The sequence below is a fragment of the Lutra lutra genome, chromosome 12, assembly GCF_902655055.1.
Source record: "Lutra lutra chromosome 12, mLutLut1.2, whole genome shotgun sequence".
Taxonomy (NCBI): domain Eukaryota; kingdom Metazoa; phylum Chordata; class Mammalia; order Carnivora; family Mustelidae; genus Lutra; species Lutra lutra.
In genome coordinates this window covers 66,482,031-66,507,729 of record NC_062289.1, presented here as the reverse complement: position 1 = coordinate 66,507,729, position 25,699 = coordinate 66,482,031, and the positions used below count along the sequence as shown (strand labels likewise).

The following is a 25,699-nucleotide window of genomic DNA, read 5'->3' as shown; positions in this document are numbered from 1 at the left end:
CCAACATCTCTGCTACATCTGTGTTGGTTTTATTGATTACTTTGTGCCTTGACATAGTAAACTGGATATACTTTTTTTTTCTTGTTTTTTTTTTTTAATATATTTTAGACTTTGTTGAAATCTGGACATCTTATATAGGGCAGTAGATTGGTTTTATGCCTTGACACAGGCACCTCTTTGAGTTGATTTGAGTTGATCTGTTTAGGAGCTGGGCTGGCTTTGGGTTTTAAGTTGCTGTGGTGTCCTTAGTGCACAGCAGGCTTCCAGCTGCTCTGGTGATCCTTATATTTAGAGGGGGGCTGGTGTTTGGGAGGAGTTTTCTCAATGTTCGCTCCAAATACAGCTTTCGGCTGCCTTTGCATATTGCGTCTTAGGGAGCGCCAGTCTCACATTCTTGTTACTCCTTCAGCTCAGATTTCTCATCTGTTGAGAACATGTATATATATTTTATAATGTCGAGCATATCTGTAATAGCTGCTTTAAACTCCTTTTTGCTAATTCTAACATGGATTATCTTTGGGGAGGTTTTGGGGAGGTTTCCATTTCTTTTGAGTATGGGTCACTTTTCTCTCTCTCTTTGTATGTCTAGTAATTTTGAATTATATTCTGGCTGTCATCAATCACACATTGTAGAGATTGCTTTCCGTTTTGTTCCTCTGTAGAAAATTGGTTTTTGATAGCAAATAGTACCTTGGCTCATCTCAAACTCCATCTAACTTCTTTTCCTTCAATTGAAATACCTGTTCAGTTATTTTGTCCTTAATTCAACTCCTTGGAATCTGAGTGCTAGTGGTTTTCAGAGGTCAGTAAGAGATTTGGGCAGAGTATGTATACAGAATTTGTGATTCTTTCTGGTATTTCCCCTATTCCCTCCCTTTTCAGCAGCTTTGGTTGTCCTGACATCCATCTTCTCCTTCTTCAAGGCAGTAAAGGTGTCTACCAGCTGTCCTGTATGGCCTCACCTGGGGCCTGCACTCATGCCTGGAGCCATAAACTGGGAAACTCACCCCTATGCTCTTTCATTCTTCCACGTGTTTACTCCTTTCATTTTCTGCCTGCTTTTGGATTTTCTTCAATGCCCCGTAAGTGGTTGAATTTCATATTTTTTTCAGATTTTATACTCCTTTTTGGCAGGAGCATCAGTCCATTTGGAACTACTCTCTGAACAGAAATTGGCCATTTAGGCTCCTATTTTAAAGCCTGTTTAAAACCTCCTATTTTGCCTGAAAATTTGTTTTGGGAAACAATAAAGGGATAACTGCCTGTACCTGTTTATTTCTGTGATTCCTAAAATAAGAGAGCATTAAGTAGCAGACCTACTATGCTCCTGTTATTGTTGCCTGTCTGTTGGACATGAACAGAACAACTCTGTGTAGGTTTATCCCTTCCCCTGAGCCCTGGATCTCATCCCCTTGGGCTGTCACAGATGCTGTTAGCTTCAGGCTATGATCCACTTCTCCCAGATATTCAGCTTTACCCTGTCTACTGGCTCCCTTCCACTGTCATTTAAAAATGCTCACCACATCCTGGGATACCTGGGTGGCTCAGTTGGTGCCTTCATTGGCTCCCTGTTGCCAGCAGGGTACAGTCCAAACTCTTTAATTTGGCCTGCATTGCCTGCACGCAATATTCCCTTGCCTATTCTGGCCCTTCCAGCCTGCCTCTGCCGCCTCATCTGTTCCTCTTTTCCCCCGTCCTCTGAACATTGCTGCCCTGGAGTTGCTCTGGTGTGTGCTGAGCCCTCAGCTGGGAACACTCTCCCCTCTAGCCTCTCCTTTGCCTGTGTAAAAGCTATTAATTACTCTTCTCATCTGAACTGAGATGTCATTTCCTGAGGTGGCTTTTCCGGACCTCCCCTCAAGAGCAGGTCACATCCCCTGTTGTGTTCCCAGAGCCCTGTGTACTTGTTCTTTCCTAGCATCCCTCACTTGTAATGTTGGGGTTTTTTTTGTTTTTGTTTTTGTTTTTTTTAAGTATCTGGCTTCTGCTCTAGATTCTGAGTTCTGTAAGGGTAAGTTTCTTGCCTCCTTTCTTCCTTTCTTTGACCTTCTCACCAAGCCCAGTGCCTAGTGAGTAGTGGACACCCAAATGTTTTTTGTTTAATGAATGTATTAAAGATAAGAAAAGCTCCATATGGCAGTAGAATAGACTCTATTACTATAAAATAGAATCTCTCCTGCTTACCACATATGACTGTAATACACCAGTCTTACTTGCTGAAGAGCGATAAACTGATAGTTTGACATGCAGACGGAATCCAGCAGCTGACAGCAATAGTAAATGGACATGTGCTCGCCCTGGAACAAGTGCCTCTGAGCGAGTTTGAGTCCCACAATGAGAGCACTTCATGGAATGGCAGCAGACTGTGTTGTGCCCGGTGAAGATGACCACAAATAATTTTGAAAAGAATAACCCTGTTGAGGCCTTCAGTACAGTTTTGTGCATTTTCAAAAAAAGTAGGTGTTGGTCTGTGGTAGGGGAGTACCTGCCGAATGGAGACAGATCCTTAGACATGCAGTAAGGAAAGATTTAACCAGGGTTGAGCAGAGGAATCAGCAGTAAATTTCATGAGCTTTGTTTTGGTCATGTTCTTTTAGTGTGCAATTTAGAAACACTTTCCCTTTAGGGAATGGCATGGGCTTATTGCCTTAGCCAACATGCTTCTTGTTTGGATTCATTTGTCTGTTACAAGCTTTATTTTCACTTTCTTCATTTGCTGTGTTCTTTGGGAGATTAAGATTTTGGGGAAATGACTGGTTTCATAATTGTAAAATGGAAATTTTGATTAAATTTAAAATGTTGATTTCTGTTTCCTACTATTTCCGTGTTCTGCTAACTTTGTTTTGTCTGTCAGACTGCATAATTTGCTTTTCCTGTGAGGATGAATGCCAACCACTGACAGGGTTCAGATTTCTGATTGATGCTTGCTTGTGGACTCTTCACACAGAGGTGATATTTGTTCAGGTTTGGAAAGATGTAGTGACTCTAGGCTATATAAGTTCTGTCTTCATTAAGAAAGTAAGTTCATCCTTCCCAAAGTTGTATGTAATTAGTTACATTTGGTAACCAAATAAAAATGTTCCTCATATACTTAGAAAATAGATTTTGAAATAGCAGGTATGTTATCCTTGAAAGATGTCATATGCCATTACTTTTGACATGATGATATTCTGAGAGGAACTATTTTTTTAAAGTGGTAAATGATCTGTTAAAATACGTTCACTATGGGGACATTCTTGGATAGTGAGACTAACAGTCTTCAGTAAGTTCAAGAGGTAGTGTTTTCCCTTATGCTAATCACACATCTTTTGCATGTGGCAACTGGGCAGAACACATCTAATCTGTCCATCCTGGTGCTTGTCCTGGCCTGATGACAACCTTGTCAGGCTTGTAGCCTGAGGCATGAAGTGTGTGCTGGTCTGTTTGGGGCTGCCATTCCAGGAGGGCAGGTCCTAAGGAAGTGATGTTGAAGCTAGACCAGAAGGATGGTGAAGGTATCCAGGCTATAGTGGGAATGGAGGAAGAGAACAGGAGGCGGGGGAGCAGCTTGTGCCAATGTTTGGGAAGCTCCAGTTTGAGAAACTGGAGTCTAGAGAGCAAGAGAGGGGTGAAATAGGGCTGTGGCTGCAAACTGGGCAGTAGAGGCAGTACCTGTCTTCTTCCTTCCCAAATTCTCAGAAATGTCTGGTGCTTCCTTGTTGCTCTCAGACTGAAGTCCACATAAAAGGTAATGAAGGCTCTTGTTGGTCAACCTCGTCCCTTCAGAGCCCCTTTTCCTGCTGCCCTCTCTGATTTTGGTATGCCCTGTGTTGAGGCCACACTGGGATTTTATTGTTTTGTAACTTGAATGTCCTTACACCTTTGTTCTCATTGTTTCTGGCCAAAATATTGTTCCTGCTTCTCTTTTCTGTTAGTAAAGCCCAGCTTAACATCATTATATTGTTGAAGACCTCCCTGCTGCCTTAAATCAAAGTAATGTCTTCTCACTCTGTGGTATGATAATACTTTGTCATTCTTATTGTAATTGGCCAATCTTCTTTGTCTCGGTTGTGTATATGTATGGCTTCCCTGTTCTTGGTAGGAACATAAGGGCAAGAATTTGATTTAGCTTGTACTTATAGACCAACATAGAAGATCTTTGAATTTTGTTTTAGCAGTCAGTGATTTAGAGGCATTCATCTGTGTCAAAAATCATCCCTAGAAATCAGACATTGAATGAAATGTTTTCCCACAGTCCTTGTCTACAGAAACTCTTCTGTAGACATGGGCTCCACGGGGGATTGTTAGAGTGCCTTATATTGAGAAGGAAAGATGAGCCTGGGGGCTGTGGGGAGAGGAGGAGAGATCGCCTTCCTGCTACCTTTGTGACTTCAAAGTTCAGTGTCTGATGTCTTTATTTTGACCCTTCCTATTTTCTGCAGAGCATCTATTAAGAACATCTTCAACCAGCCGACCCGCTTCTCTGCCAAGAGTACCTGCCATGGAAAGTGCCAAGACCATCTCAGGTGATGACTTTTTATTTGGAATTTCCTTTAGAAAGACTCTTCCAGAAGTTTTAGTAATGGTACCAAATACTTTCTCTTTAGACTTACTTAACTTTTCTTACCTCTTTAGCTCTTGAATTGATTCTTTTTTTTTTTTTTTTTTTTTTTTTTTTTAAGATTTATTTTTATTTTAGAGAATGCATGAGCAGGGAGTGGAAGGGGGCAAAGAGAGAGAAACTCAAGCAGACTACCCACTGAGCTGGGAGCCTGGCATGGGGCTTGATCTCACAACCCTGAGATCACGACCTGAGCTGAAATCAAGAGTCGGATGCTTAACCGACTAAGCCATGGGTGTCCCTTGAGTTGATTATTTTCACTCTGAATTTCCCCTGTTGTATCTTCTAGATTCTATAGAAATCACATTTCATGACTGTGATTTTAAAATAAAAGAGGGGCACCTGGGTGGCTCAGGTCTGCCTTTGGCTCAGGTCAGGATCCCCGGGTCCTGGGATTGAGCCCTATGTTGGGCTCCCTGCTCGGTGGGGAGCCTGCTTCTCCTTCTCCTCTGCAGCTCTCCCACTTGTGCTTGCTCTCTCTCCCTCTCTGTTAAATAAATAAATATCTCTAAAATAAATAAAACAATCCTGAAAACTAGATCATTCCATTTCTTTAACAAGTATTTATGAGAGGCCTAGAATGGGTTAGCTATTGTGCCAAAATTGTAGCTTGATACAAAGTTAGTATAGTTGTGAAAGATTAGGATATCCTTCCCAAGGTATGTCGTAACTGTTATTTCAGAGCACACCAAAAATTCTCCGGAAACCAGATTTTTCTAGTCTGATAAAGCCATCCTATAGTGATGACTTTGACAGGCTCCCCTTGTCTCCTAGGGGTAACTCCAATTTATCAATTGCTCTCATTGTTTTCCTTTTGTGGCCCTTATTTACCCTTTTAAACTCAACTAGAAATTGGACCAGGAAAGGAGAAATTTCTGTAACTCTGCCTTACAGTTACCCTTCCACTTGTACAGTGATTTAAGTTAGTACAGTTTTCAGATGTCATAGCCGGGTCTTAATAGTGGAAGTCCAGCCAAAATTACCATCCCAAAGCCCAGGTTCCAAAGCCTATTCTTCTCACAGAGTCCTTCCTATTCTTTCTCACTTTCCTCTATATAAAATGATGAAAGGTGTTCTCAGCCAGTTTTCTAGCACACCACTTAAACTGCTGATTTAAGGCATGCGAAGATCTGACACTGAAAGAAAAAATAAGAATAATTATAAGATTATGTCAGAAATATGTACAAATACATCATTCTAATAAGATCATGTAATAGGAGAAAGCATCTCTTTTCTCTGGATCTTTACAGACATCACTTTACTAATGCAGAGTTAGGTTCTGCTTTGGCTATCCTAAAATCACCAAGAACATTTTAGTCTATGAAAGGGGGGGACATTTCAGTCATTAGGGAAGAATTACTGATGTACAGCAGTGATTGCAGCCAGCTCGGGGCGCCTGCACATCCAGCATCTTCTGATGAGAGAGAGGGTGTATCTGAGGTCAGGAACTTTGCTCTTGTTTCCCTTCTTCCTGCATTCAGCCCAGGGCCACGAGCACCTGTGCCTTGCTAGAAAGTGGCTAGCTCTGTTGTGTTGTTGTGGCTCTGTTACCAAAGGCTGAAGCATGGGCTACTTCTACTTACCAGTTTTGAGAACTTTCTGTTGTTCTGACAGGGTGTGCTAGCCTTTTAAAATAGAACTTTCCGGGGCGCCTGGGTGGCTCAGTGGGTTAAGCCGCTGCCTTCGGCTCAGGTCATGATCTCAGGGTCCTGGGATCGAGCCCCGCATCGGGCTCTCTGCTCAGCAGGGAGCCTGCTTCCTCCTCTCTCTCTGCCTGCCTCTCTGCCTGCTTGTGATCTCTCTGTCAAATAAATAAATAAAATCTTTAAAAAAAATAAAAAATAAATAAAATAGAACTTTCCTTATTGCCCTTGTTTCTCAGTAGTTGGACACCTTTTGGTTTGTCTCACTGGTTCATGTTTTTAGAAACATGGCCTGATCCAGAATTAAGTGTGGCCCTGTAATGAAGAATCTTTCCTTTCATTCCTTTTAATGGTATCTTGACTAAGTTTAGAAGGGTTTTGTTTATTTTAGTTGAGAGTGAATAGCTGCCAAGTAAGGCTTTAATTAGCCTTTGGTTTTCACTGTATTTGTGATTAAATGAACATTTCTGGAACGCTCACTGTGGGCTAGGTAGGTTCTGTGAGTGTTAATGGGGATGGATAAGACACACTCCTCATTTCAGGGAGTGTGGAGTTCAGTGCATATCTCAACTGCTGTACCTTTTTTACCGTTTTCCTAGTGAAAGAAGTAAATTCATTCAAGTTACCAGTGTGATAAAGAAAATGTTATTTTTTTCCTCCTATATGGTCATTTCTGCTCTTTTTTGAACCTGCTGAAGAAACTATCTCAATTTAAAAGTATTTTGTTGGGGCGCCTGGGTGGCTCAGTGGGTTAAGCCTCTGCCTTCGGCTCAGGTCATGATCTCAGGGTCCTGGAATCAAGTCCTGCATTGGGCTCTCTGCTTAGCACGGAGCCTGTTCCTCCTCCTTCTCTCTCTCTCTCTCTCTCTCTCTCTCTGCCTGCCTCTCAGCCTACTTGTGATCTCTGTCAAATAAATAAATAAAATCTTTAAAAAAATAAAAAATAAAAGTATTTTGTTGGTTTGTTTTTAAGATTTTATTTATTTATTTATTTATTTGTGTGTGAGAGAGAGAGAGAGAGAGGGAAGGAGCATGCTCAAGCAGGCAGAGGTGGAGAGAGAAGCAGGCTCCCTGCTAAGCAAGGAGCCCGATGAGGGACCCTGAGATCATGACTGGAAGCTGAAGGCAGCGGCTTAACTGACTGAGCCACCCAGGCGTCCCTCAATTTAAAAGTGTTTTATAAAAGTAAATGTTTTTCTGCATTTATGTAAAATGCATAATGACTGTTTCTCACAATCAGTGTCTCGACGAAGTAGTGAAGAGATGAAACGAGAGATCTCTGCACCTGAGGGAGCGTCACCGGCCTCTCTTATGGCTATGGGAACCACGTCTCCACAGCTTTCTCTGTCCTCCTCTCCCACGGCATCCGTCACCCCCACCACTAGAAGTCGGATAAGGTAGAGAACAGTTAATCCTGGTGCATTTCATGCATACTTTTCCTGGCCTTTGGAGATTGATGATCAGGTTGTGAAATAATGGCAGTCAAGCACTGATTTTTTTTCCTTTGTGTCTCATTAAATGTTTTCTCGTCTCTTCTATGCCCAGAGTTGGGTAGGATGGTATGATAAAAAGCAAGGCAACATAAAAGAGATGGTTCCTTTCCTCTAAAGAAAGCATTGTGGAATCAGAATACTGGGCTTGGGTAGAAGGTTAGGGAAGGCTTCCGAGAGGAGTGGTGTCTGGGTGGGGAGGGCAGGCTGGCATTGTTGGCAAGGTCAGTGATGTGAGTCAATGAACAGAAGGGTGAGTAACTGAAGACTGGAGGAGCTGTGGGAGGTAGTACTGCACAGGCACAGAGGATGGGTACAGAAGGCCAGAGGAAGGTGTGGACCTACTACATCCAGGGGCCATGGAAGAAAAGATTGACAGTAGGGAATGGCTAGGCATGGAACCTCTTTATAGTCCAACTGAGTCACTCAGATATGGTTGTAGCTATAAAGTGGGGTAATTAAATCAATGTGAGAAGGTGATTCAAGGATTTTTCTCTTGTGGAGAAAAGTCAGGGAACACAACTAAAATAACATTATGATGTTTCTACCACGCCCGGATCAGGATGATAGCAGTGGAAATGGTGAAGGGAGGTTTATACTCTGGAGGCTTTTCAAAGGGAAAGATGGTTGATTCTAACAACAGATTTCTAGAAAAGGAATGAAAAAAGGAGAGTTACCAAAGGGGACTCTAATTATTTTTAGAGGAAACTAAGGACATGATGCTGCATTGATCGCTGATAAACAATACCTGAAATGGAATAGTATATTTTATTCATTTTTCTCTTATATCAGAAGCCGTTTGGGACTAAGAAATAGTTATCATTTAGAGGGGAAAAAAACAAATGTCAGAAATGAAGCAAACATTGTTTATAGGGATGAGGAAAACTGTTGTTTTGGAGTGTATTGAGAATTGAAGGAGAGATGGGAGTGGGTTTCAGAACTTTAGATTTATGGGGTGCTGGGGTAGCTCAGTTGTAAAGCATCTTTCTTTGGCTCAGGTCCTCCTGGGATTGAGCCCTACATCAGGCTTCCTGCTCGGCTGGAAGCCTGCTTCTCCCTCTCCCACTCCCCCTGCTTGTGTTCCCTCTCTCGCTGTGTCTGTCAAATAAATAAATAAAATCTTTAAAAAAAAAAACCTTTAGATTTATATTGACTTATAGGTATGAGGATAAAATGGAATAGTTGGCCTCTCAAACTCAAATTATGTACTTGTGTTTAAAGCCCTGCCATTAGGGCCCAGCCTCTTAGAATAGTGGTCCTATAAACAGTGCACCATCAGAGCAAGTAGGGAGCCAGTGATTAGGGTAGCTCTCGCTCTGGCCAGGCTGATGCAGGGAGAGCACTGTCCATGCTTGTCTCCATCCTGGGTAGTAGGCCACCTGCAGTGTGCCTGTGGAAAGGGCACCCACTCTTCTGGCTTCCCTACTCAGAAGCTGTGATTTTCAGCAAGTCATCTCCTGGAGATTGTCTTCATCTTACAATGACGAAGTTATGAGAGATGACCCTCCAGCTCTGGGAGGATCTTTTTTTGCAGCTTCCCATTGTAGTCCATAGAATTACTCTTCTTTGATGCTTTTTAAGCTGTTTCTATAAACAAACAGACCTGGTGTGAGCCAGAATAAACTTTTCACAGTGATTATAGTAGTTTTATTTTGAGCATGATGGAGGTTGATTTATTTATTTTTTTGGCTTGCTTTTTTGTGTTCATTCACTTAACTTTTATCTTCATTCTCTTTTCCTATGTTCAGTGGTATTTTAACACACTTCTTTGAACTTTTTAAACCAAAGCAGGAGTCTGGTGGGCTGGCACACAAGCATAAAAGTATATTTCTTCAAGGTAGCAGTTTTAACTGCTTGTTGAAAATTTTTGTATGTTTACTTCTGGTTCTAAGATAAATCAAACTGGTGCGGGTTCAGTGCACCTCTCAATTGTAAAAAGCCTCGTTCTAAGTGTGTACTCTTTTATTTCCTAACTTATTTTGAAGGGTGAATACAGACAGAATCAATGTGTTGAAGAATACTGAGCTTCTTGTGACATAACCTTTAGGTCACTTACTGGACTAAGTTTATGGAGTGTGGGGTAGAATCTCTGCTTTCTTAAGTAATCACTAAAAACTAGACCAGGCTTTCAAGGGTATGCCGCTTGTGAAGGAGCAGGTTATTTTAGAGGTACTCTTACTCTAGGTAGTCCTGAAGTTGTTACTAAAAGGAAGGATTTGGCCTAGATACGCAGGGTTGTACCTCCCTTGTGTGATCCAAACATCTTTTTTGATTCATTGTCTTATCTGGAACAGGGTATTTGTTCTGCCTTCAAGGAAATTGGCAGTACCCAAAAGTACCCTACGTATATTTTTAAGAAATGAGTTATAGCCATTGTTGGGTTTTCTCTCTTTCTCTCTTTTTTTTCTTCCTTTCTTCCTTTCTTTCTTTGAACTTCTGTGGTCTATCTGTGTCTTATAGTAAACTCTGAAGTTCCTCGAGGGGGCAGGGAGCCTGTGTTGTTCACTACTCATTGCCCAGCACTTGCACACTGACTGGCGAAGTGGTGGGTAAGAAGGTATTGAATGAGTGAGTGAATTTACGGAAAAATCCCATTTTTCTATGCAAGATAAAATTCTAATTACCTATAGTTAAGAAAGAGCAGTAAATACATTTGAGATGTTTTAAGGATGTTTGTCGCCATCTGTTGTCGTACCTGCTTCCTCCAGTTGTAAGTACCTTGAAGGCAGGAACCATGCCTTATAATCCTTTGTATTTACAAGAAGGATTTGTTTTTAAAAAAGAGGAAATGATTGAGGACATAAAAGGTAAGAAGCAAAAATGAATAAAATAAAATAAAGCATAAAGATTATGGAAAGGTAAGGTATTAGGTGAAAGGCGGCTGTGGCAGCTTTCAGATGCTGCCAGCATCAAGTTATTATGCCCCCTTCTGAGCGTCCTGAAGTGCATTCCATTAATTGTGAATGCACACTGTACTCAATCTTTGCCAGTTTCCTTGTGGATAATAGAGTTCCTCCCTTCAGACAGCAGAAACCCCTGACAGTGGTGGGTCAGTGAGGGTCGTGTCAAAATTGTAAGTAAAATCAAATGAGTGAAAAGATGCATCTTGCCATTAGATGTCTTAGTGTGTGCAGTTATACTACTGAAAAATGCACACCGACATTGTTCTCTTCTTTGTGGGATTTCTGGTTTATAATCGAGCTCAAATAAAAAATGTTTTAACTTTGGGTTCCTTGTTTTCACTTAGGGAAGAAAGGAAGGACCCTCTGTCAGCATTGGCAAGAGAATATGGAGGTTCAAAGAGGAATGCCTTGCTGAAGTGGTGTCAGAAGAAGACAGAAGGTTATCAGGTAATCAATCATATGGTTCCTTCGTCCCACATGAGCAGTGGCCGCACCAGATGCTAGAGTGTCATAGCTCGCTACATATCTCACATTAAGATGGGGGATCCTATGCTGAATTTTAAGAACACATTCAACACACAGTCTGTCCCAAATTTGGCTGAGGGCCACTTGGATGGCATCAGTTTTTACCTTTCCAGAGTAGCTAATCTTTCCAGTACTTTTACTCAGCTGTTCTGTAACACTTTCTTACTTAAGTCCTGTTAACTGCTTTCGCTGAGGCCTCATCTGGACTGAGAGTAAAAATATGTTTATTTTACTTTAATATTTTTGTTAATGGTTAAAATGATAAATTTTATATATATTTTATGTAAGTTTTATTGTAATAAATTACTTAGCAAAAAAAAAGTAAATGATTGGGATATAAGTAGATAGAAAATCATCAAGGACATATTAAGACTTGAACTTGACACTAGACACTCTATGTGTATATATATGTATGTGTGTATATATATATAAATGTATATATATGTGTATACGTGTGTGTGTGTGTGTGTGTGTACACACACACACACATAACACATATATGTATAACTGGACCTACCCAACCACAGCAGTATCAAAGATTCTTCTCAGGTACACATAGAACATTACAGGATAGGGTATATATTGGATCATAAAATGTCTCAAATTTGAACAGAGATTGAAATTATATTGAATAACTTCTCACCACAATGGAATGAAATTACAAATGTGTAACAGAAGGAAAATTCACAACTAAGTGGAAATTAAACAGTTAAAGTAAAAAAACCCAGTGGGCCAAAGGATAAATCACAAGGGAAATTAGAAAATAAAGAGAATGAGGGACGCCTGGGTGGCTCAGTTGGTTAAGCAGCTGCCTTCGGCTCAGGTCATGATCCCAGCGTCCTGGGATCGAGTCCCACATCGGGCTCCTTGCTCATCAGGGAGCCTGCTTCTCCCTCTGCCTCTGCCTGCCATTCTGTCTGCCTGTGCTTGCTCTCCCTCTCTCTCTGATAAATAAATTAAAAAAAAAAAAAATCTTTAAAAAAAAGAAAATAAAGAGAATGAAAGTGAAACACAACCTACTGAAACTTACAGGAGGCATTGAGAGCAGTTTATAGCCATAAACACGTATCTTCAAAAAGAAAATCTCAAATCAGTAACCCAGCCTTTCACTTTAAGAAAGTAAAAAAGAAGAGTAAACTAAACCAAAGTAGAAGGAAAGAAATAAAAATTAGAGCAGAAAAAACAGTAGAAGAGATTAATGAAACCAAAAGCTGGTTCTTTGAAAAGATCAACAAGTTGACAAACCTTTAGCTAGATGGACAAAGGAAAAAAAAAGAGCAGACTACAAAAGAAGGGACATTCCTAGTGACCTCAAGAAATAAGGAATACGGGACGCCTGGGTGGCTCAGTTGGTTAAGCAGCTGCCTTCGGCTCAGGTCATGATCCCAGCGTCCTGGGATCGAGTCCCGCATCGGGCTCCTTGCTCGTCGGGGAGCCTGCTTCTCCCTCTGCCTCTGCCTGCCATTCTGTCTGCCTGAGCTCGCTCTCTCTCCCTCGCTCTCTCTGACAAATAAATAAATAAAATCTTTAAAAAAAAAAAAGAAATAAGGAATACTTATTTACTTAGAAAATAATAATAATAATAATAATAATAATACTTAAAAAGGAATACTATGTCCAGCTGTACACTGACACATTGGATGACCTAGGTATAAAAGGACAAATTCTTAGATGCACTATCAAAAATGACTCAAGAAGGGGACACCTGGGTGGCTCATTCGGTTGGGTGTCTGATTCTTAGTTTCAATTCAGGTCATGATCTCAGGGTCCTGGGATCAAGTCCTGTGTCAGGCTCCATGCCCATTGCAGAGTCTGTTTGTCCTTCTCCTTCTCCCTCTGTTCCCCCCGCCAAATAAATAAATAAAATCTTAAAAAAAAAAAAATGACTCAAGAAGAAAGAAAATCTGAATAGATCTATTCAACAGAAGATATTGACTTAATAAGCAAAACACTTCCAACAAAGAAAAGCCCACGACCAGATGGCTTCATTGGTGATTTCTACCAAATGTTTAGAAGAACTAACACCAGCCTTTCTCAAACTCTTCCAAAAATAAAGGAGAGAATACTTCCTGACTCATCTTGTGAGACCCAAAGACTCATTTTGGGTCTTTGCATGTGTAGTTCATTTTCCCTGTGTTTCCCTGTGTTACCCTGATAACCGAGCCAGAAAAAAATGTCATAAGGAAACTATGAGTCAAGGGGCGCCTGGGTGGCTCAGTGGGTTAAAGCCTCTGCGTTTGGCTCAGGTCATGGTCCTAGGGTCCTGGGATCGATCCCCACATCGGGCTCTCTGCTCAGCATGGAGCCTGCTTCCTCCTCTTTCTGCCTGCCTCTCTGCCTACTTTTGATCTCTGTCAAATAAATAAATAAAATCTTAAAAAAAAAAAACCAACCCTATGAGTCAATATTCCTTATGCAGAAATTCTCAGCGAAATACTGGTAAACAATCCAGAAACAGACAAAAAGGATCATACACCATGACCAAGTAGGATTTATCCCAGAAATACAAGGTTAGTTCAATATATGATAATTAATCAGTATAATATATATCTCAATAGAATGAGGGGAGAAAAAAAAAACAAGATAATCTTGACAATGGGCACAGAAAGAATGTTTGACAAAAATTAAAAACCCATTTATGATAAGAAAAAAAAAAAACAACCAGTGAACAAATTAGGAATAGAAGGGAACTTTGTTAGTCTGTTAAAGGGCATCTGTGAAAAACCTGCAGTTAACAGCAAACTTAATGGTGAAAGATTTTGGAAGCTTTCCCTCAAGATCGGGAACAAGAAAGGATGTCCACCCTCAAACACTTCTATTCAGTATTTTCCTGGAAGTTCTAGCTAGAGCAGTTGGGCAAGAGAAAGAAATAAGTTATTGAAAAGGAATAAGTAAAATTATTTCTGTTTGCAGATGACATGATTTATATCTAAAAAACCCTAAAGAATTAACATACAAACTGTTAGAGCTAATAAACTTAAGCTAATTTGCAGGGTACAAGGTTAATATACTAAAATCACTTCCATTTCTTTGTTTTTTTAAAGAGAGAGTGTTTTGGGCAGAGAGTGAGTGAGAATCCTAAGCAGGCTCTATGTCCTGCACTGAGTCTAGTACAGACTTGATCTCACAACCCTGAGGTCATGACCTGAGCTAAAATCAACACTTAAGCAGCTGAGCCACCCAAGTGCCCCATTACTTGCATTTTTATATACAAGTAATGAAAACTCTGAAAATGAAGTTAAAATAATACTTCCGGGACGCCTGGGTGGCTCAGTTGGTTGGATGACTGCCTTCGGCTCAGGTCATGATCCCGGAGACCCGGGATCGAGTCCCGCATCGGGCTCCCAGTTCCATGGGGAGTCTGCTTCTCCCTCTGACCTTCTCCTCACTCATGCTCTCTCTCACTGTCTCTCTCTCAAATAAATAAATAAAATCTTTAAAAAATAATAATAATAATACTTCCACTTACAGTAGCATCAAAAAGAATAAAGTACTAAAAAAAAAAATGAAGTACTTAGAAATAAATTTAACCAAGGGGAGGACAAGGCTTGTACACTGAAAACTACAAAATATAGCTGAAAGAGGGCGCCTGGATGGCTCAGTGGGTTGGGCCTCTGCCTTCGGCTTGGGTCGTGATCTCGGGGTCCTAGGATTGAGCCTCGCATCAGGTTCTGCTCGGCAGGGAGCCTGCTTCCCCCACTCTCTCTGCCTGTTTGCGATCTCTCTCTCTGTCAAATAAATAAATCTTTTAAAAAATAAAAAAATAAAATATAGCTGAAAGAAATGAAAGAAAATCTAAATAAATGGAAAAACATCCCATGTTCGTGAATTGGAAGTTTTGATGCATGCTACAATGTGAATGAACTTTGAAAATACTACACTAAGTGAAAGAAGCCAGACAGGAAGCTCCAGCATGAAAGATTTTAGTACTCCAGATCTGAAAGTAGGCATAAAACAGATACTCTCAGCATTGATGAATGGCAAGAAGATCAATGCTGCTGGCCTCAAGTTTGATCTAAGACTGAAATATTAAGCATGAATCAATATTGCATAACCACTTGATTTTTTTTCATTATGGTTTTTTTAATTGAAATATTCACATAAGATACAATTTACCCACCTAAGATATACATTTTAGTGGCTTTTGGTATATTCACAGAGTTTTTTAAAACTGACCATAGTCAACTTTAGAATATTTTCATCAATCTAAAAAAAATCTTGTAACCATTAACAGTCAGTCCTCACTTGCCCTGTAGTTAAGCACTAATTTACTTTCTATCACCGTATATTGGCCTATCCTGGACATTTCATATAAATGGAGTCACAAAGTATAGGGGCCTTTGTGACCGACTTCTCTCATTTAGTATCATGTTTTCAGGGTTCATCCATGTTGTGGCTTGTGTTGTCAGTACTTTATTCCTTTTTATGGCCAAATAACATTCCATTGTTTGGTTATACCACATGTTTTCCATTCATCTGTTGATGGACATTTTGGTTGTTTTGGCTATTATATTTATGCTGCAGTGGATGCTGTGTGTAAGTTTTTGCATGGACATAAGTTATTTTCCTCATCCTCCTGTCCATCTTCTACTCTGCTGCCAAACTGGTTTGAGATTTTGATCTGGAACCTACTTCCTCATTGCCATGCAGTTACAATCAAGATCCTCAGTATGGAGGACAAAACCCCCTGTGATCAATCTGACCCTTGCATAGCCTTTTTGACTCTTCATTCCGGTGAACTCCCCAGTCTCACCTTGATCCTGAATGCCTCCCCATCCTTTCGCTTCATCCTTTCCATCTGGGGAGTGTCTGCTCCTTCAGCTGAGAAAACAGCATCTCTGCAAAATAGCTTGTGCCCCTGCTTCACCCCTACAAGGGTTCATCCTTTACATGTTCCACTCCCCCCTCCCAGAAACGAGGGAGCCAAGTTCTTCCTTGACTTCAGGACAGTGTTGGCTATATTTCAGGGCATATTCTTTGGGTCTTTGCATGTGTAGTTCATTTCCCTGTGTTCCCAAACTCCACAGGGTGTATCACATGGGTACTAAAAGTTGTCAGTTTGCATGTCTGTCTTCCTTTCTAGACTAGGGAGCTTGTTTTTGCCCCTCCAGCATCTGGCATAAGGCTTAGCACATGACAAAGCTGACTAACTGTCTGAACCTATATATTGAATGTAATGAAATACATTAGAAGTTCATTTTTAGAACTGGGGTTCTCAACCCTGTGCATCAAAAACTGTGAAGATTGTGGGGGAAAGGCAGATTCCTGAGAACCACACCTAAAGATCTGTGATTCTGGAGGTATAAAGTGAGACCCTGGGGTCTTCATTTGTGCAAGTACTGCAGGTGATACTTAGATCACACTGAGACTCACACATAGAGTAGTAATCAAGGCCATGGACTTGAGTGTCTGCTCTGCCCCTGTTGTATGACCTTATGCAAATTACTCAGCTTTTTTGAGCCTCACTTTTCTCTTCCATAAAATAGAGGAGTAACTGAGGCGGTCATGCACATTCACTAGCATGTCTTATGTGTTTAATAGATTTTTAAATTACTATTTTCTTTGATGCATTGGGTGCTCTCTGGTAAAATAAACTACATTTTCTTAGACTGCTCTGTCAGTTGAGGCACTTATTTATAACCTTGGTTATAAGCTTTGTAACCCTTGGTTATAGAACTTTGCTATGTATCAAGTTGATTAAAAAGTTAAATGAGTTGATGGAGATCTTTCAAGCATTAAATCAGTGGTTTACCAATTGCCGGTGGTTCCTTCCCACCTAAATTCTCTGCCTCTATGATTTTAAGGGACATTGTGTTGGTTTTTAAAAAAAAATACAATTCTAGGGGAAGCAAGGGGGAGAAGAGAGGCTAATCCAGGGATGCTTTGAGGAAAGCCACGGGATTGGGAGCAGTGGGGGGGACCTCAAAGTCCTGCAGAGTTTTCCAAACTCCGTGTGCTGCTTGGGTGTTTGCAGTGTGGGGAAGCAGTCACGCCCTGTGTGCATCTGTCCGTGCTTGTACCCACGAGGAAACCCTTAAGGTTTAGATGAACGTGGGATTTGTCATGCAGCTGGTTCCAGATGGTTCCCCCATTACGACTTTTAGAATTGGGCATACCAAAGATTTCCTCTTATCTTTCTGCTGTGTTGAGTAGACATTACACAGACACCCCACCCATATTACTGCTTTTGTAAAGACACATTTGTTAAGAGGTACTCCAACTGTTTAAAAAAAAATCAATTCAAAAACTTAAGAACTTTAATTGATAATTTTTAAGTTTTTTCCATTTAGCAGGTACTTACAGTACAGGAGGAAATATGCAAAATGGAATAGTCAACATACAAAAAGAAAAGACCTTCCTGGACACTAGACAGTGTTATGCTACAAACCCAGTTTCCCCTTTCTTTACTTCCTATGGACACTTCTGTAATGATATATATCTATAGCTTTTTTGTTTGTCTTGCTTTTGTTTCCTGCAAGGCAGATCTCTATTCTTGCTGTTTAAAAGCAGATAGGATGCTGATTCTTTTATTTCCAAGTCTGTGAGTTAAAATTGGGCAGTCTGAAATGTGTAATCTTTTTGTAAATGGAAAGATATATCTGATCGAGCTCTTAATTGGTCAAGAGCCATATAAGAGGTGACAGAACCCTTTCCTTATCTAGCTGTAAATATGGATGAGCATACCCATCCTTTGGAGCCAGCAGCTTGGGACCAGTTTTTTTTTTTTGGTCTCTGACTGCTCAGAGTCCACAGGAAAGGGCAGGTTGTGACACTTGACCAGCTCACTAGAGCAGGAGCTGTTACGTGACACTCAGCACATACGGCTCTCTCAGGCCCTAAATGCAGCATTAATGCTTGGACCATGCATGCTTTCTGTCGTAGGAACTGTCTCATCAACGGAGATAGATTCCCTAATACCATATCATCTTCCTTTAACTCTCTTAAGAGTCATCCTAAAATAATTGTGCTAATCACTATAACTTCATTAACCATCCATTACAAAACAAGCCCTTGTGAGTTTGCCTTTTATCTAACAAGTACATTTTCTCTTGTGTCCTGCCACTCACTGTTTACTGAAGTTGTAGAATACTAGAATTATTACTGTTGAAAGGGCCTTGGCATTCTGATTTACTGTCAGGTTTACAAATGTAGCACTGAAAAGCCCCATAGGATAAATGATGGCCTCAAGGCTGTCTCATGAGACCATGGCGTCACATAATCAACCATCAGCACTATTGCTTTAAGGATTAAATCTTCCTTGTTTTTTAAATTAGTGCCTCAGTTTGTACCCGTTATGTTTTTATTTTTTTCTACAGTTATGCTTTTAAATTTAATTTAAATATGCAATTATAACATTAATAATTCTGAAGTGCTTACAGGGAAAAGTGCTGATCCATTGTGTATTTCATAACCTCTGTAATTTCTGCTTCCTGGAGGCATCTACTTTCAGTTCTTCTAGCGGTTTGTTTAGGGGTTGACATCATCAGATTGATAAGGTAACCAAGAAAATAATTTATACTTTCAATATATTTTCTTCAATTCTAAAATTTGTATTTAGCAGCTTCTGGCGTGTCATCGTTTTCTTGTTCTGAAAAAACCTAACTGAATATAGTCAAGGGGCCTCTAAAGGTTAATTTAAAAGAGCTTTACTTTGGGGCGCCTGGGTGGCTCAGTGGGTTAAAGCCTCTGCCTTCGGCTCAGGTTATGATCCCAGGGTTCTGGGATCGAGTCCCGCATCAGGCTCTCTGCTCCGTGGGGAGCCTGCTTCCTCCTCTCTCTCTGCCTGCCTCTCAGCCTACTTGCGATCTTTGTCTGTCAAATAAATAAATAAAATCTTTAAAAAATAAAAAAAAAAATAAAAGAGCTTTACTTTGGATAAAAAAATCTTTGTTTTCTGATAAAATGCCAGACCTAGAATTGGATTAGTTAATCCAAAGGATAATGAAATCACTTAATCTAGTACAAAAGAGTTTTAGTAAATGAAAAAAAGCTTTTAGAAGAACTGCCTGAGGTAATTTAATCTCAAATAAACATTAAGAATGCACAGTTTTATTGAAGGATTTGCTCATTAATGCTCGGGATAGAGAAGAAAAGATTTTTCTTACATGTCTTAGTGGAGATCATGGAGGCAGAAGAACTGACAGACTTGAATGATTTGGAAGTAATGTTTTATGTGCTGTGCTTTATTTGCTTTCTAGCAATTTTTCCTGATACAAAAATTAACTTGTCAGATACATACTAAGGTGGACACAAGATAGGGCTCTGGGTGTTAAAGCAGAATCAGGAAATGAAAAAACAGTTTCTCTTCTTAGGAAGATTATGGACTAGTCAGTAAGAATATATTAGTAATTAAAACTAAATAATGAACTTCTGTTTAGGTAGACTATCAGACCAGACTCTACTGAGAATTACGATTTTGTTTAAGATAGTAGTGCATGGGGGCGCCTGGGTGGCTCAGTGGGTTAAGCTTCTGTCTTCAGCGCAGGTCATGATCCCAGGGTCCTGGGATCGAGTCCCACGTCAGGCTCCTAACTCAGCAGGGAGCCTGCTTCTCCTCTACCTCTGCCTGCCACTCTACCTGCCTGTACTCTCCCTTTCTGTCTCTCTCTCTGACAAATAAATAAGTAAAATCTTAAAAAAAAGAAAAGAAAAAACACATTGACTTGAGCCCCATATTTACCCCTGCCTTTTTAAACCCTTGGAGTATTAACCGACTTGTGGCATGGGGCAGAGACCAAACAGAAAGCAGTGGTCCAGAGCTTGTTTCAGAATCTCTGAGTGGGGATGCTAAAATTAGAATTTAGAGCTACTAAATCAATATTTGAGGGTCCTAAATCCCAGGGGAAAGACAATGCCAGAGTAGCAGATTCAACATTTGATTTAGCTTTTGCCCTCACAATTGTTTGTCATGTCCTAAGTAAGGTGTATGGAGGCTGACTTAGATTCAGCAGAAGCTGCTGCCCAGAGGATAACCACTTTAGCCCCAGTTAATTGAAAAATCTCCTCTCCCCATTGAATGGTGTTGGCACCCTTGTCAATTCATTTGACTAGATACAATGTTTATTTACTTATTTCCTTGACCTTTTAAAACCTTATGGTTTATCTCTGGTCTCTTAACTCTATTCCATTGGTATATAAGTCTGCCTCTGCCAGTACTGCACTATTTTCATCGCTGGAGCTATGCAGTAAGTTTTGAAATCAGGAACTTAGAGTCTTCTAGCTTTGTTCTTATCTTTTCAAGATTATTTTGACTCTTCACGGTCCCTCAAGATTCCATGTGGATTTTAGGAGGGTTTTGCTATTTCTGTAAAAAAAAAAAATTGTCATTGGGACATTGATAGGAATTGCATTGAATCTATAGATTTCTTTGGGTAATAGTATTAATTCTTCCAAGCCATGAATATGGGATGTCTTTACTTTCTTTCAGCAGTGTTTTGTAGGTTTTATTATACAAATCTTTCACCTCCTGGATTAGGTTGTTCCTAATTTTTTTATTCTTTCTGATGCTCTTATAAATGGAATTATTTTGTGATTTCCTTTTTAGGTTGTTCATTGTTAGTGTATAGAAGTGCAGCTGATTTTTATATGTAGACCTTGATCCTGCTTCTTTGCTGAATTCATTAGCTCTGACACTTTTTTCGTGTGGAATGTTTAGAGTTTTCTACATAGAAGATCATATCATCTGCAGACAGAGATGGTTTTACTTCTTCTCTTCTTGCCTTTTATTTCTCTTTCTTCACTAATTGCCCTGGCTAGAACTTCCAGAACTGTGTGTTGGGTAGAAGTGGCCAAAGTGGACATCCTTGGCTTATTTTTCCTCAGCTTAGAAAAGAGCTTTCAGTTTTTCACCATTGAGTGTAATATTTGCTGTGGGTTTTTCATACATAGCTTTTTATAGTGTGGAGGTAGTTTCCTTCTATTCCTATTTTTCAAGTATTTTTATCATGAAAGGTTGTTGAATTTTGTCCAATGCTTTCTGTGTATCAACTGAGATGATCAGGTGGGTTTTTTCTCCCTCATTCTGTTAATGTGGTTAGTATATCACATAAATCGATTTTTTGTGTGTTGTGAACCATCCTTGCATTTCAGGAATAAGCCCTACTTGGTCTTGGTGTAAAATCCTTTTAATGTACTGTCGAATTTGGTTTGCTAGTATTTTGTGGAGGATTTTGGCATTTAGTGTTCATAAGAGATACTGGTCCAGAGCATTGTTCTCTTGTAGTGTCTTTGTCTGGCCTTGTTATCAGGGTAATGGTGGTCTCATAGAATGAGATAGAAATCATTCCCTCCTCTTCAATTTTAGTAGAAGTTTGAGAAACACTGGGGTTAGCTCTTTAAATGTTTGGTAGAATTCATCAGTGAAGGCATCAGGTCAAGGGCTTTTCTTTACTGGAAATTTTTTCTGGTTCCTGATTCAGTTATTTTAGTTAAACATCTGTTCAGATTTTCTGTTCTTTGTAATACAGTCTTGATAGGTTTTGTGTTTCTTTTTTTTTTCTTTTTTTTTTTTTTAAAGATTTTATTTATTTATTTGACAGAGAGAAATCACAAGTAGGCAGAGAGGCAGGCAGAGAGAGAGGAGGAAGCAGGCTCCCTGCTGAGCAGAAAGCCCGATGTGGGGCTTGAACCCAGGACCTGGGATCATGACCTGAGCTGAAGGCAGCGGCTTAACCCACTGAGCCACCCAGGCGCCCCAGGTTTTGTGTTTCTAGGAGTTCTCCCATTTCATCTAGTAGTCCAGTTTTTGGTAGACAGTTGTTTATAGTACTCTGTTATCGTACTTTTCCTTTCCATAGACTTGGTAATAATATTCTCACTCAGTTTCATTTCTGATTTTAATAATTTGAGGCCTCTTCTCTCTTTTTTTCTGTCAGTCTAGCTAAAGGTTTGTCAGTTTTGCTTTTTAATGAATCAGCTTTTTGGATTTCTTTTATTTTTTTCAATTGTTTATCTATTTTCTTTTGTTTACCTGTGCTCTGTTCTTTATTATTTACTTTCTTCAGCTAGCTTTGGATTTCGTTTGTTCTTATTTTTCTAGTTCCTTAAGTTTTAAAGTTAGTTTGTTGATTTGAGATCTTTCTTGTTTTTTTTCTTAAAGATCTTATTTATTTGACAGAGATCACAAGTAGGCAGAGAGGCAGGCAGAGAGAGAGGGGGAAGCAGGCTCCCTGCCAAGCAGAGAGCTCGATGCAGGGCTCGATCCCAGGACCCTGAGATCAAGACCTGAGCCAAAGGCAGAGGCTTTAACCCACTGAGCCACCCAGGCGCCCCGAGATCTTTCTTATTTTTTAATGTGTAAGAGTTTATTGCTTTTAGCTTCCCCGAAACTGCTTTCTCTGTGTCCCATAAGTTTTGATATTTTGGGTTTTACTTTTTCTTTTTCTCTTACTATTTTCTACCATCCCTGGTGGTCTAGTGGTTAGGATTCGATGCTCTCTCTCTTACTGTTTTCTAATTTCCCTTGTGAATTCTTCTTTGATCCATTATTTGCTTAAGATAATTTATTTTGAGTGGTAAACCAACCTTGTATTCTTGGATCAAATTCTTCTTAGTTATGACGTATTATTCCTTTTTAGCCAGTCAAATTCAACTTGCTAAAATTTTGTTTAGATTTTTGCATCTATGTCTATGAGGAATATTGGTCTGCAGTTTGTAAATAATGTCTTTACCAAGATTTGGTATTAGTAATGTTGACCTTAGAATAAGTTGGTAAGAATTCTTTCTTCTTCAGTTTTCTGGAAAAGTTCATTTACAGTTGGTATTACTTCCTTCTTAAATATTTGGTAGAATTCCCTAGTGAAGTCATCTTGTCTGGTTGTCTTTGTTAGGAACATTTTTAAATACAAAATATAGAAATATAGTTTCTTTAGTAGAGACAAAGAGCTATTCAGATTATGTTTCTTCTTGAGTGAGGTAGTTGTATCTTTCAAGGAATCTGTTCATTTCATCTGAGTTGTAGAATTTTTGGGATAACGTTGATAATATTCCCGTCTCCTAGGTATCCATAGAAACTGATGGGTTGTCTCTGCTTTCATTCCTGATAATGCAACTTTTGTATTCTCTCTTTCTTCCTTACTAATCTAGCTGGAGATTTGTAAAATTTATCTTCTTGGTGAACAAGTTCTTTATTTATTTTCTTTATTATTTCTATTTTTTTTATTTCATTGCTTTTTGCTCTCTCTGGCCTTTATTACTTCTTTTTTCTGCTTACTAATTGGGTTTTATTTGCTCTTTTTCTTTAGTTCCTTGAGGTAAAGTTGTCATCATTTGAAGCTCTTCTTCTTTTCTGGTGTAGACACTTCTTGCTAGAAATTTTTCCCCTAAGTACTCAAATACAAAAAGTACATTGCACAAATTTTTCATTTTCATTCAGTTCAAAATACTTTTCTGTTTTGATTTCTACTTTGATCCATGGATTATTTAGAAGGATTTCATTTCATTTCCAAACACTTGAGGATTTTTTAGAGATCTTTCTTTTAATGATTTCCAGCTAAATTTGATGATGGTCAGAAAATGTAACTTTCTATGACTCAGATCCTTTTAAATTTATTGAGACTCATTTTGTGGCACAGAATATGGTCTCTTGCTTCAGAAAATGCTAGTCTGGGGCACCTGGGTGGCTCAGTGGGTTAAGCCTCTGCCTTCGGCTCAGGTCATGATCTCAGGGTCCTGGGATCGAGCCCTGCATCGGGCTCTCTGCTCAACAGGGAGCCTGCTTCCCTCTCTCTCTCTGCCTGCCTCTCTGCCTACTTGTTATCTCTCTCTCTCTCTGTCAAATAAATAAATAAAATCTTGAAAAAAAAAAAAGAAAGAAAAAAATGCTAGTCTGATGTTGCTGGAGAAAGTTTCTATAAATATTAATTAGATACCATTCATTGACTGTTTATCCTATTTTCTGTATCTCTATTTTATAGCTGCCTATTCTATCCATTTTTTTTTTTTAAGATTTTGTTTATTTGAAAGAGCACAAGCCTAGGGGAGAGGCAGAAGGAGAAGCAGACTCCCCGCCAAGCAGGCAGCCCAATGTGGGCCTTGATCCCAAGACCCTGGGATCATGATCTGAGCCAAAGGTAGACGCTTAGCCGGCTGAGCCACCCAGGTACCCTATTAGATCCATTTTTGAGCAAAGAATATTGCAGTCTTTTGATTATAGTTGTAGATTTCTCTACTTCTCCTTATAGTTTTAACAGTGTATTCTATAACTGTTACTAGTACATAAAAATGAAGGGTTATGTCCTCTTGAGAAATTTACCTCTGCCATTATGAAATGACCTTCTTTACCTGTGAGAATATTCTGTGCTATGAAATCCTTATTTTATATGAATATAGCCACTCTGTCTTTCTCTGGGTTACATTTAGTGTGGTATACATATCTCTAGTGTGCATACTTTTTGCGGGTAGCAAGCATATAGTTGAGTATTACCATATTTTTTAAAGTTATTCTTCTAGTGATTATTCTAGGGATTGATTATAATACACATCTTACCCCAGTTGATTTAAGGTTTTTCTGACTTAATATGGTAAAATATAGCAACTGCTGCTCTAATGTAGGTCCTTTTCTTCCCTCTTCCTTTGTGCTGCTTTTGTCATATGTGTTATATTTATTTGTGTTATAGACCCAGTTAGTACAGTACTATAATTATTGCTTTATTCGTTGTTATGGGTTTTTAAAAAAAAAATAGAAGAGGAAAACAGATGAGAGCAATTTTAGGCATGAAGGCTACTACAGGCTCCCACTGTTCTTACCTGAAATTATTTGCCTTTGATTCATTTCCAGAGCCCTGAAATTATTATTTTTGATAATTTTGTCCAGTTTTATGTATTTTTTTTTTTTTTAGAAAAAGGAATTGTTGACCTCTGCTCCACCACAGCTGGAAATTTCCTCACATGCTTCCTTTTTGGATTTCTTTTCCCCCTGACCCTCTTTCACTAAGCAACAACAACAAAGGAGCACTTAGCCTTTCTTCTCCCAGAATTGTGTGTCCCCGTGGACTGAAGAGTCAGTAGAGTAAGAATTAATGGACAGATAAAAATAGCTCAGTCCCCCACAGCTTCCTTTGAAATATTAGGCTGTCTGTAGACAAGCAGGAGAAAAGGAAGTTCTCTTAATAAATTTATGAAGTATTCATATGATACTTGCTAGTGCCTACCCCGGTAGCCCAGGCACCTGGTGTTTGCCACATTCTCTTGGGCCACTGTGCGTTTCCAGCATTCCAGAACTTGTGGGGTGAGTGAATTCTCTGTATAAAGTACCTTTGTTTACCCAAAAAGCTCAGGTTTCTTATGATTCCTCTTGCTCACTGCATGCTGAGACAGGGAATAGAGAAGTGTCCCTGCACATGTGACCCCTGGCCCTTGGTCCGTCCAATGCATCCAAGTGGTATTTCCATTGGTACTCCCCTTCCTTTTCAGAGAAGTCTTCAGTCTCTCATGCCAAAACCATTATGGAGTGCCTCTTCCCCCAGTCCTTCCTTCCCTGTCTTCCCTTTCCACTTTCCTAGCATCCTCTCTTCGTGATTTCAGTTAGGACTAAGGCAG

General features: G+C 39.6%; 1 protein-coding gene across 3 annotated transcripts in view; it reads left to right on the top strand.

Annotated features, from left to right (window-relative positions):
• SPECC1L (sperm antigen with calponin homology and coiled-coil domains 1 like) overlaps window positions 1-25,699 on the top strand; it is a 138,592-nt gene that overhangs the window by 92,443 nt on the left and 20,450 nt on the right. For all 3 annotated transcript variants that reach the window (XM_047696593.1, XM_047696594.1, XM_047696595.1), the window contains 3 exons: window positions 4,422-4,505; window positions 7,484-7,640; window positions 10,981-11,083. In XM_047696593.1, the coding sequence (XP_047552549.1) occupies window positions 4,422-4,505; window positions 7,484-7,640; window positions 10,981-11,083 (344 nt within the window). The remainder of the gene's footprint in view (window positions 1-4,421; window positions 4,506-7,483; window positions 7,641-10,980; window positions 11,084-25,699) is intronic.